A 12,993-nucleotide genomic window follows, 5' to 3' on the forward strand; every position below is an offset into this window, starting at 1 on the left:
AGTACATCATTTAATGACGATTACCACTTTTCAGACTCAAGCACCTTCGGGATTAACTTTGCATTTGATTGAACAAGAAATCGGCAAAGTCAGTCACCTGATCAGGAATGCATGTCGTGATGTATTATGTCTATAAGAACAAATAAGTTTGGGCGGAAGCTAGTTCCTGATTTGACGCAGTTTCGATTTCATTTACAAAAAAGATTAAGTAGTTCTTGATCAACAAGGCGAGTATTCTCTTTATCAAATCTTTTGAAGTTCAACCGAATCTTTTTCCTGAATCTAAAGCCGTTTGCAACTGCTGAATAGATCAAAGTAAAGCGTTGTGCATTCACTTTGTAAGACAAAGTGAAGCGTTGTGCATTCACTTTGCCTTGAGTCGATGTATTTAGGGATTAGCACCGCGAAGTCAAGATGAGTACTGAGAGCAATTTTGTCCAAGAAAAAAGAACATTGAACCTTAAATGATCATTACGACTGCTAAGAACGGGGAAGGAAAGGACGATCACGACAAGGACGGAGGTGGCCATCTTGTGGAAGAATTACTTCACAACAATCACAGCGGCAAATCTAGTCACCGGCTGAGTTGTTTTCAGTTCAATTACCACACGATTTCTTGATCTTGGAAATAAAAAGCTACTTTATATATGGATAACAATAGTTCTGTAAGAAATAGTGAACCCATCAGAGATAAGTGGTGTTTGAACCTCATGAAATGGTAGCAACTCGCTTAATTAGAGGGAGACTTTTACCGCTTTCACTAATGAGATTCAAGAGTCATCCAAAGTTTGTGTCAAACGCGGCTACTATATTCATATTTCGTTAGGTGTTGCATAAATAGCACGAGTCAGGTAACTGTCGTCTGGTAACGATCATCATTAAGAATACTAAAAGAAGAGCAGTCGAATTGAGAAAATGAATGTTCCACTTCTCAGTAATCGCATCGATGCTAAAAGCATAGGGGAGTTAAAGATAATCTTCTTTATGTGATTGTTTGCGATCGTGTTTGAAGCGCAACCTGCTCTATAGAAATCTAATTACCACGAACACAAACCAGTCATTTTTTTTACCAAATTTTGGATGTTATACCTTGTTGAAATAAATGACAGGCTTGCACGGGTGTATGCGATTGGAGAGATGAACAAAATTAGTAACCTGGTGTGACATTTTTGGTTTGTGACGCTTTCACGGCAGTCTCCTTAGTTTGGTCAGATAAATTATATATGCTCAAAATTTGAGAATTATGCTTTGAGAGTCACCCCTGAAAGTAAAGCATTATGCATAAAATTCTGCTCAACGTAATAACAACGTTAACTTTTAAGAGAGCCTCAACCTCCCCTCCCCCATTCCTACCACCAAAATCCCTACCACCATTCCTACCAAATTTCAGAATACGATATTTTACTGGATCAAACTCCTTAAGTGAACGCAAAAGAAGGAGGCCCACAGTTGAAATTGCTCAGAATTTATCTCTTGTTGAACTGTTACATCAAGGGAATTTTTGGGAAGTTTAGTCCTTAAGCCTGCATTATGCTCGATGCTGTGACTGTTTTATGGCCAAAATTATGCCGGCATAATTTATCCGATCCTACTCCATAGTTCCGTCACCCACTACGTTCTGATGGCAAAGAGAAAACACAATGAACAATAAAAATAAATAAAAAATAGCTGGAAAGAAGAATACTCCAACACTGCAGACTTGTAGCTCTTTAATATAGATTTCCATAGTCGACACAAAGGTTTCATTTCCTTACCTTTCAAATGTTTTTGTCTCATCCTAAGCTCAATTCTTGAGGTTGAATCCCAAACTGAAGACGTCGTTACAAGGTTATTTCACCAGTTGACTTTTTCAAATGATTCCGTTGTCGTGTTTTAGAACGAAAGGCTTTCATAAGGCTCTCATTATGGATCTTGAGGTTTCTTTAGCTTGACTTCATATTTTTAATATTATGCAGGAATCGCTTCACAGAAGACGTGTCAATAGTTAAAAGGACATTTTTCATTCAAAGACTGCGTAAGTGGTGTTTTTTCTCCAATTTGTTTTATGGTGATAATGTTTTCTCCAAGCTTATATTATCCCAACATTTTCATTAATTCATAGATCTTCCATGTACTTTTGAGTTATAAAAAAAGCTATGTACGCAGCGTTTAAAAAGCGACTCCATCTGTACCAAGATTCCTTATCGATCAAACTCCTCATATGAGCCGTGACGTCTCTGCATGAGGCTCTCTTTCCTGCCCTTATTCAAACTGAATGCAAAAATCTTCGCAGTTATGAACACTACTTGACCAGTAGTGAAAAGAAGGCCTGAAAAAAAAAATTCAGACCTGTACGGGATGTGAACCCATGACCTCTGCGATACGGATGCAGTGCTCTACCAACTGAGCTAACAAGCCAACTAGGATATGGTTACTGTGTTGGTTCCAAATAAACCTGTGAAGTGGTGAATAAACGGCCGTGAATATATGAAATTCATAAATTTGAACTGCCCGTACAGGCCTGAATTTTTTTTTCAGGCCTTCTTTTCACTACTACTTAAGAACCAATACAGCTCCCAGTTGGCTTGTTAGTTGGTATCGCAGAGGTCTTGGGTTCAAATCCCATATGGGCCTGAATTTTTTTCAGGCCTTCTTTTCACTATTGCTTAAGTAGTGTTCATAACTACGAAGATCGCTTTCATATTCATGGGTCATTGGAGTGTAAACTCTGATATATACTGCATTTTAAGGCTGTTTCGATTATCATTTTCCAGATTTTGCGGACATAGCTTGGTTTGTCCACTGATCAATGTTGTTTTTTTCAAGCAAACATGCTGACAGAAGCAGGTCACAGCTCAGAAAGTGCTGCGAGTGAATACACAACAAACAGCTTACCTGCCGACGAGAACACACCGCTAGTGCGAGAGGATAATTCAACAAGTCGCCAAGTCAGATGCTGTGAACATTTCAATTGTCGCCATTTCTTACTAATTGGCCTTTCTTTACTGTCTTTTGCTGAGGTGGTTTTGCTTATAACAAGCGGAATACCTTTTCTCACGAATTCTGGCATAGAGCAATTGAAAGTGACTGTTTCCTTGAATGTAGTAGAAATTGGGAATTGTTTTTTTTTCCTGGGAATAATTGTAAAATCCCCATCATTCGCCGGTTTCTCAACAGTTCTTAGAGATCTGTGTTTTCTGCCAAATTTTTGGACCCTGCTTTTATTTTTTCTACTCTATTTGATTGGTGGCTCAATAAATATCCACAGTTATCATAGATTGTACATGAATTGTACACAAGATCGGAGTTTTTACATGAATGATGAATGGTGTAACGTATGTCAATTAGCCGTTGTTGAAATTATTCTTGAAATATTGAATTTCTTTACAATGATGATATTAGTTGTATTTCTAAATCACACTAATCTTCGTTATACGATATCAGGTCGCGTGTGGGTGTATAGAATGCTTAAGGGAACTTTAGTTATGTTTTGTTTCCGCCTTTTCGTCCCCGTGGTCCGCAACATAACGATCACAAGTATTGCTTTGATTTATGTCCAAGATAAAGACAAGAACATACTAAGGGCCCAAATCATTAACGAAATTTTGTTATTACCATTCTGCAAAAAAATCATTGAACTCCTTTGGCAAAAAATCTTCTTCGATGAAAAGTGTATCATTGGTAAGATAAGGAGAAACAGAGGTACACGCCAAATTACTTTCGTCGTTTAACTCAATTGTGATTTTCTGCATTTCTGTCAGGTTTATGAAAATGTAGGTTTGTAACACCTGTGGTAATTAGTTTGACAGAACATGTTTAATAAGTTTTTCTATGGAAAGTATTTCAGGAATGCATTGGTTTTCACAGCTCGCACCACTATCTTAACCAATCAAGTGCAATTGTGTGTATTTGATATCTCACCAGCGTCAAAGCCGTCTGCAGCTTCGCCCCGAATCATGTGCTTATTCAGACCATAAAATAATCATCAATGCAACTTAATTTATATTTTAGTTACTTAAGGTTTGATTTTCCTGCTTTTTGTCATATTTTGTTACGCTAGTTATTGTTATCAATTTAACGAAGTAGTTGTTATCAGAACTTTTCAGCCACGTTTGTGTCAAATAAGATAAATTATGTAGATGAACTGCTTAATTTGGTTATAGATTAGATGAGGTGATCTTCGCTCCCGCTGAGCGCATAAGGCGTCGACTACAGATCTACACCGGACCCTGCTTTTTATGATGTTCTCTTTGCCTCCAAACGAGTGTTGATCATGTTTGACATTTCTTTCTGGCAATTGAAGAGAGTTCCGGGAAAAGTAGTTACCTCTAGAATTGAAGTAATTTACCCTATATTGTAAAGTAAGTTTAAATAAACTGCTTAACCTTTCGTTAATTTTTGTTATTTTATTTGTCTGTATCCATTCCTCTCCATTCCTCTCCATTATGTCTATATTTGGGTAGAGGGGGGGAGGGGGAGAGGGTGGGCACATTGGAATGACCATTGCCGACAGGGACGATTGTTGTGACAGTTTTCTACTCAGTCGAACTTTCCCATGCAGTCATCTTTAAGTACAAGCGACTACATTTTTATGAATACCGTCGGTGAATTACTCCACTTTCACATGAAAATACGTGTGATCTGACGATTTGATATTTTTTTGGACAATCTTAATTGGATCCACGTGCCTTTTAGAACGAGGAAATGGCTAACCGTAAAGTTTCAGTGGCAGAGCTTCAGGGCGCGGAATCCGCAGGTCTGATGTTCTATTTCTGAAACGCTCGTGAAATGACGATAATACATATTTTTAAGTGTGTTCTATATGATTAAGAATTGTTTAGTCTGGTTTGTTACTTCTTTGCACTGAATTAACCCTCTTCTACGTTGAATTACCTGAAAACTGCATTTATCAATCAGAGCTGAGTGATTAGTGCAATTTAACGCTTCAAAATAAGGAAACCAAGACAACAGCTAAAGAAATCTGAAACCAAATTATGATTAAGAAATTGGAGCTGGAGCAATTTTGTGACGAGGAGTATTAAAAAAAAAACCCCAATAATTAAACCAGTTGAGCGTGGTACTATGACGTCATCTTTATCTAGCAAAAGTCCCGGATGTACCATAGTTTCGATTTGATCATGGTGCAACTCTCAGAGCAATCGACTAAAACGCAATTTGCATTCACGGAAGCTTTGGGTAGGTGTTGAGCTTTGTTTATAACAAACTATTTCTATCAAGGATACATAACATGAACAATAAGTTATAAGTGATGATAAGAAATGAAAAGATCGCACAGACATTCAACGCAGAAGAACTGCTTCAGATGGCACAGCTAAGGCGGAAGAAATAAATCTCTTCTAAAGAAGTATACAGCTGCGCTCTTACGTATTATAAATACTTAGATGTTAATGGTTGTTCGTTACGGGTAGCCGAACAAAAAAGAAACAAATTATTGCAACATCTAACCATGAATCGCAGAGCTCGGGCATGGATAGTTAATGAAAATTATGAGGCAGTACTCTCCAGAGTTTATAGGTCAGGCAGTTAATAGAAAGCTTAGTCCAGCTTAGTGCAGGTTTTTTTGATGCTGCAGAAATTCGTGAAAAGTGCTGACACTCAATTTGAGCTGCGGAGAACCTGCATGGAATCCGCAATCGAAAGATATCACGCTAGCGTCTGCTTGCATCATGATTTGGTTTTAGTAGGCGGCCAACCGAAAAATCGTTTGCCAAACAGAAAATGTTAATGAACTCGAATGGCAGAAAATGGCGTTAGAGATTGATGCAAACTTTCCATAAATTTAGCAAGACTCTTTCGTATATCTATCTATCTACATATCGTGTTTCAGATTCAATCAAATTAAAGCGGATTTTGAGGTGAAACACAACCCGTGACAAGTCCTCGACAAGCCAAGATTAGCTGGCAATGTCAGGATTAATCGGCATTGTCAGTCACCCGATCAGGAATGCTTGTCGTAATATGTTATATTTGTAAGAAGGAATTACTTGAGCGGAAGCTAGTTCCTGAGTTGGCACAGTTTTGATTTGATTTACAGAACGATCAGGTAGATCTTGAACAACGAGGTGAGATTCTCTTTAGCAAGTCTTTAAAAGTTCGACCAAATCTTTTCTGAATGTGAAGCCATTTCTGCATGATGCAACCGCTGCTTAGGGTAATCTAAAGTGTTGGGCAAGCTTTCATTAACTTTGCCTTGATTCGATGTGAAAATTAAGATGAGTATAACGATTTCGTCCCAAAAAAAAAAAAATCGTGGACTCTAAATAATCTTCGTACTTCCAAGAAGGGAGAAAGAAAGGATAATAATGGAAAGAGTGGTGGTAGCGATCTCGTGGAAGAATTACTCTACAACAGTCACAGCCGCGAATCTAGTCACCGGCTGAATGGTTTTCAATTTCGATACGAATTCCAAGTTACTTTAAAGCTGGATAGCAGTAGTTCTGTAAGAAATAGTGAAACCATCGGAGATATGCGGTGTTTGTGCCTCATAAAATGATAACAACTCGCTTAAATTGAGGGAGAGTTTACTGCATTCAATAACGAGATTCAATGATTATCCAAATTTTAATTTGTACAAAACTCAGCTACTGAATTCATATTACGCTAGGTGTTACTTAAATAGCACGAGCCACATACCTACCGCGCGTCTGATAACGATTGTCACTAGAAACACTGAAAGAAGAGCGGTCGATTCGAGAAAATGACAAGAGGAAGATAGATAAATTTAGTAATGATATACTATCCACACAAAGGAAAACGGATCAAAAACGAGAATTGGACATATTTTCAATAACAGTTAAAGTCCAGTGTTTCGGTGCTGTTTCGCACTCGTATGACAAAAGCCCAGCCCAGCGTAACAACCTAGCTCAAAACTTTTGACATTAAAATAGTCAGTCGAAAAACCGCTAAAAAAAAGTTGTATGATCCAGTGAATACTCCATCAATCAGTAGCATTTACTTCTACTAATAGTTCGTCTTCCACCCCTCCCGAAGTAATAACAGTCTACCTCTCACCCCTCCCTAAGTACTGATTGACTGCATCCCACCACTCCCTGAGTACTAATGGTGTGTTCCCTCCCTCCCCCCCCCCCCATAAAATGATCCAAAGAAATATTGGGTAAAAGAAAAGGTCCAAAAACTTATCCAAAAAAAAAGGTCCAAAATATAGTCCAAAAAAATAGTCCAATGGTCTGAAGGTCCACTCCATATTTTACCCCATGACTGTAACGTTATAAACGATAACAATAATAATTGTTTTACTAGATTTTATGATCGTTTTCATTATTACTATTATCATTATCACAATTATTATTATTATCTTTATTTCAACAAGGGAGATGTGAGTGCAAATTCATTTCTTATGAAAAGCCCTAAAGAAATCTATAGTCAATCACTCCACCTTCCGAGGGTCATCCAAATCATATCGTAGTGTGTGCTTTTTTCAGCTATTGGCTCAAACAGGAGGCATTAGCTGAATAACTCTCTTTCTTCATATTGAATCAGGTAATTATAGTCTAAACCGTTTTAGGTGCTGTTTAACGTATTTAAAATGTGTACCGACTAATTCGATAGCTCTCCACTATAGAAACTAATGCAATAATGCAATTTTCAGGACAAGCCAAGCATGACAAGCAGCTATATATAGTTTTGATAAAGGCGACTCGGGTTTCAACAGTTTTCCATTTGACCTCCAATTCAAATGATTTTCATATATTCGCACTCGTGGATTCATCACTTCCCGAGTTTATTAAGAACCAACATAATGACCAGCTCTCAGTTGTATCGCAGATTAGGTAGGAGAACGATGAGGGTTGAAACTAAAAAATACAAAATTAAAAGTAAAGGTGAAGAAAGACAGCCAACTTAAAATGACGATACTTACATTGTTACGATTACTCACAAACTGCATTTGACGAGAAAACACTGTCCGAAGACGAAAAGAATAACGTGAGTACTGTTCGAAAGCGAACTGCGACTAGCGCGACTACAGAGAAAAAAAAAGGCCTCCTGAACAGAAAAAACTTAGTTTATTTACGCAGGAAAAACTGAAATTAAAGCATGCGAAACGACTACCTGAAAATGTAATCGACGCCAATAATAACGAATGAAACAATAATAAACGAAAGTATGCGATATAGAAAAGAAAATAAACTAAATAACTAGTGGAAAAAACACGAGAAAGCGAGAACTTCTTCTTCATTTCCAGTCGCGGTAACAAGTCAAAAACAGAATCAGAGTTGCCACAAAATCAAAAGTGAAGCCTGTTTAGCGAAAAGCGCAGCTTTATATCGGCAAGCGGAATAATCAAAGTTCAAGAATTTCTCTTTTTTATCTGTCGCGGTCAAAGAAAAAAAAATCGAAAATGCGCATTCAAGGGAGACTTTACCTTTTCTACCTGTTCTTTTCTCCGGCTGTCATCTATCTAACTTTCTGGAAAAATGAGAAATTTACCAGCCAAGTTCAGCTTAATTACCTTAAAACAAAGAGGCAAGGGCATCATCCGTTATATTAAGCCTATGATGTAATGAAGTATATTTGAGCAAACTTTTTCAGAGGAAGTCCCGGATTGGATTTAGTTTCGCTTTGATTTTCAACAGCTCAGGAAGAGCAAAGGCGACCTCATTAATGGTTCTCTTCGCTTCTTGGAAAATCATTTAATTTTCTGCAGATCAAGGCTTTTATTTAAACGAGACCAAGAGGTAAAGTGCAGCAATATAAAATATTCAGATTACTTATGCCTCAATAGAGCTGAACTTCAATCAGACTGCAACCAAGACAACCAAAGCGGAAGGAATGATATATCCGATTGGTACAGTCCTATTTCAGCTATTTCGCTCATATCATAGTCGCATGAATAAGAGTAGTTTATTGGATAATCAATACGAAATACTCATTTTGTTTCATTTTCATGACGTGACTCAGCGGTGGTACGATCAGGGGTTAAATCAAGAACTGAAACGAAGCGGGGTGAAGTTTCATGCATGAGCACAAAGGCAAAATAAACAATTCAGTTTCTCCAGGCCAACAGACAGTAAGTAAGATGAAGCTTCGAAGAGGAATTCAGTCGTGTTGAAAACCTCCAAAGTACCGTAATATCCTCTCAGAACGAAAACCTCGGTGTACTTGGACGGTAGAAGCGTGTCTCGAAGCTAAGATTGTAGTAAAGTTGAGCTAATATCGTCGTGGAAAGGGATAAACAAAATGTAAAATCGTCAAATTAATAACCTAATTGTGAATTTAGTATTATTTATTATTAGTATTCATTTAATTATTTCTTGATTTCTTTGTTCTTTTTATCGTCTTCTAGAACTTCTCCGAACATATTGACTAAGCTGATTTGGGTTTATTCTCACTGCACAGCAATTAGATTTCGGTAAGTGCCAAGGGATATTTCAGTGACATATCGACATGTTTTGGCGTATCTCGGTTAATTACGATTCGAGTATTGTCTCTGTCATGGTCTACTGGGTAGCGTTTGAGATTGATGTGACCGTTTCAGTCAGGATTGTCCGTAGTTTTCATTTTCGAAGGAGTTTCTGATGAATTGACTTTATCCACCCTGACCTAGATTCCCCAAGAACCATGAATGAGACGGAGGAGATGGCCTCGATGATATCAACTGAGGTGGAGTCAAACCGTCAACGAAAGTGCACTTGCTGCAAGCCCTCCCTCGGCCGGATGATTTCCATGATTATGTATTTATTGCTTTTGCTGGCTGAATTAGTTGTTACTTTCACTTTCATTTATTATTTTGGAAAATCAATATCGCCCGTTTTCACTTCGGAGAGTCACTTAAAAACCACGAATGTATCATCTAGCACTAAAAATGCCTCTCACGTATTTCCAATACAGCTTGTGCGCTACTTCGGCATGACAGAATCTTACTCCAGACTGATTATGGCCTTAAATTGTTTGGACACAGTGAACTGTTGGATCTTTCTTGGAGCAGTTTTCATATCTCCGCATTTCACCGGCTTCTGCCCTATGATGAAAAATCTTATTCGTTTGTCGAAATTTTGGACCTTACTATTTGTATTTGTGCTCTTTGTCATAGGGGATGTTATTGAGAGTACAAGTTCCTCAATCGTCGCATCCGTATACAAATTTAGAGCTATGGTAGCGGTTTGCTTTACGTTCTCCCTGAATGCGTTCTTTGTAACAATGATTCTTGGAGTTCTGAACGAAATGAAAATCTGCCATGTGGCACCGGGGCAAGTGCACTTAATATTTAAGGGGGCACTGATTATCTTCTGCTTTCGATTGCTTGTATATTTGATTAATACAATACTTTATTTAGCTGTAATCTTATATTTAATCGCTGGAGTGAAGGATAGCTATTGGCGGAAGGGAGGTACGTTTACAACCTGTGTAAGTAGTTTTCTTTTCTTGCCTTTTTACAAAAAAGGAACTGAACTTGTATGGACAAAAATATTTCATGACGACAAGTACATTATAGGGAAGATTAGAGGCCCTGAAAGATAAAACAGTGATGTAAATAGTACCATCCAGGCTGTTTAAAAATCATCGATAACTTTCTCTTTAGTCAGTAGAAGTAACTGTTTCTGTAGTTCTATACATTGTTGTAATCATACGGTCATAACATTTGATTATTAAAAAATCATGTTTTGCTAAGATAAAAAATGAAGCAAACTTTTCTCCATGCAAAATTAAAATTACACGCGAAAGAAGAAGCCTCTAAAATGTACCTCGCTGGCAACGTACTTCAGTCGGTTGTGCCCAACTAGTATCTGAGAGTATGGTTTCGAATCCCTTCGAAGCCTGAGTTTTTTTCAGGCTTAGCTTATTTTCACGTTTGCTTTCATGACAGCTAACCAGCGAGGATCATTGCTCTAACTGGTTTTTATTCGCAGGTCAAATGAACAGTATTTTGTATGCAAGTCAAAGAAAACAATGCAAGGTTATGTAAGCATAGCAACATCAAAGTATAGTCTGTACCCCACTCCACCAGGTATCATCCCATTTTCTGCTGCTTGAAACGACGGAGATGATTTGTAATAGCTTTGAGTGAGGTACTGTCGAATGAATGGGAAAAAGCAAAAGAGACTCTCAATGAAAGCTGGTAATAAACATTTGTCAGCATTACGTGACACTGAAAGGTCATTGATACGCTCGTTTCAATGTATTAAAATTCTAAGATGGCTCCGAGGCTGGAGGAGGGGAGGGGGAAACAAAAGAAATATATCATTCATCCCTCAACCTCGATGTGATTTCTTTTCTTTTTTTCCCCCAAGCCTCGGAGCCAAGTTTTAATTTTAATATTTTTAAATTGGTTTACTGAACACTCATGCGCTTACTTATATTTTCTTCGCTGTGAGAATTATTTTCCTCTCGTGGAAAACTCGGTCAGCGACAACAATAGAGACAACAGCCTAAATTCTTTCAAAAGGAGAAAGAACTATAAAAAAGGCAATACTCGTCCTTATATATTTGATGTCGACGTAAGGTTCGTTATTCGAAAGAAGAGCTTTTCGAGGAAGTCGAGGATATATTGGAGGATTTATCTTTGAATAACGATTTGCGGTGATAAATGGTAAGTACTTTTTCTCCTGGGCGCTTAGTAAAGTTTAATACTTCCGCCGTCGAGGGCTTTCTTTGCACACACCGCAACGGCTTACTAAATATAACGATGGAAATTTTTCAAAGATTCTTTAGTACGCTTCAATTAAGCCACCTTAAAAAACCTTAGTAGATGGAGTGTTGATCTCCAAATTTGGTAAAATTTTGAGATCTGTTCATGTAAGACGGCAGTTATACCTAGTTATCGAAATGTCGTTGGTCGCAAAAGCCGAAATCCTGATGGCCAGGCTGAAAAATGTTCGCATTTTAAAAAGGCCTTGAACATGGAAGAGAACCTCAGAAACGACAAAACGCAAGCTCGAAACTGAAATTCCTTGTGCTCGAAAATTCCTGTTAAGTCATAGGCTTTTTTTCAACTTAATATATCCCAGAATGCAAATATTAATGCCAATATTGAAATAATCGTCTTTCAATTTCACGTAAGAATTAACCTTCCACCGAGTTTCATGATAACTGAATGAAAAGTTGAGATAGCAAATGGTCACCGTTTGGATGAATCTTTACATCGCATATTGAAAAATTTTTTTGTAGAAGGGAAAAAGTCTCAAAACTATTCAGCAAAAGTTAATAGGTAGAAGAGAACAAGAGGATCAAGTTAGCTCAATTCATCAATTAATCAAGTTAGCTTAGTGGTCCGGGTTCGAGCCCAGGCCGGGGTCATTGTGTTGTGTTCTTAGGCAAGACACTTTACTCTCACAGTGCTTCTCTTTACCCAGGTGTACAAATGGGTACCAGCAAATATGCTTGGGGTAACCCTGCGATGGAGTAGCATCCCATCCAGGGGGGAGTAGCAATACTCCTAGCCGCTTCATGCTAAGTAAGATTGGAGAGGTGAACAAAATTAGTAACATGGCGTTACGTTAAGATAATCTTCTTTATGCGATTATATGCGATCGTGTTTGAGGCGCAACCTGCTCTATAGAAATCCACTTACCACGAACACAAACAAGTCATTTTGTCCACCAAATTTTGGATGTTATACCTTGTTTAAATAAATGACAGGCTTACACGGGTGGATGCGATTGGAAAGATTAACAAAATTAGTAACATGGCGTGAAATTTTTGGTTTGTGACGCTTTCACTGCAGTCCCTTTAGATTGGTCAGATAAATTATATATACTCGAAATTTGCTCAACGTAATAACAGCTTTTAAGAGACCCACAACCTCCCCTCCCCCATTACTACCACCAAAATCCCTACCACCATTCCTAACGAATTTCAGAACACAGAAAATATTTGCTCGCGAATAGGATTTTTATGCTTTTTTTCCCCGATTATTAATGTTCTATTATTGTGAGAATTGCTGATCTATGTTTGTCACGGGTAGAGAGCGTTGCATGAAGAATAAATTGAAGAATAAATTGTTCTTTGAATCAAACTGGCGGAAATATAAAATAT

At 37.8% G+C, this 12,993-nt stretch overlaps 1 protein-coding gene and 1 pseudogene across 2 annotated transcripts in view; both read left to right on the plus strand.

Moving 5' to 3' along the window:
- LOC149047430 (uncharacterized) overlaps positions 1 to 4,374 on the plus strand; it is a 9,011-nt pseudogene extending 4,637 nt beyond the window's left edge. Inside the window, exons 2-4 of the transcript XR_016186171.1 lie at positions 1,783 to 1,827; positions 1,956 to 2,014; positions 2,754 to 4,374. The product of XR_016186171.1 is annotated as an uncharacterized LOC149047430 (transcript). The remainder of the gene's footprint in view (positions 1 to 1,782; positions 1,828 to 1,955; positions 2,015 to 2,753) is intronic.
- Positions 4,375 to 8,569: 4,195 nt separating this feature from the next.
- On the plus strand, positions 8,570 to 10,638 carry LOC113677755 (uncharacterized). The gene is made up of 3 exons (XM_089205444.1): positions 8,570 to 8,696; positions 9,305 to 9,370; positions 9,566 to 10,638. The coding sequence occupies exon 3, from the start codon at positions 9,580 to 9,582 to the stop codon at positions 10,477 to 10,479; it is 900 nt and encodes a 299-aa protein (XP_089061570.1). The 5' UTR covers positions 8,570 to 8,696; positions 9,305 to 9,370; positions 9,566 to 9,579; the 3' UTR covers positions 10,480 to 10,638.
- The last annotated feature ends 2,355 nt before the right edge of the window (positions 10,639 to 12,993 follow it).

The sequence above is a fragment of the Pocillopora damicornis genome, chromosome 4 (assembly GCF_964200805.1).
Source record: "Pocillopora damicornis chromosome 4, jaPocDami1.2, whole genome shotgun sequence".
Classification (NCBI taxonomy): domain Eukaryota; kingdom Metazoa; phylum Cnidaria; class Anthozoa; order Scleractinia; family Pocilloporidae; genus Pocillopora; species Pocillopora damicornis.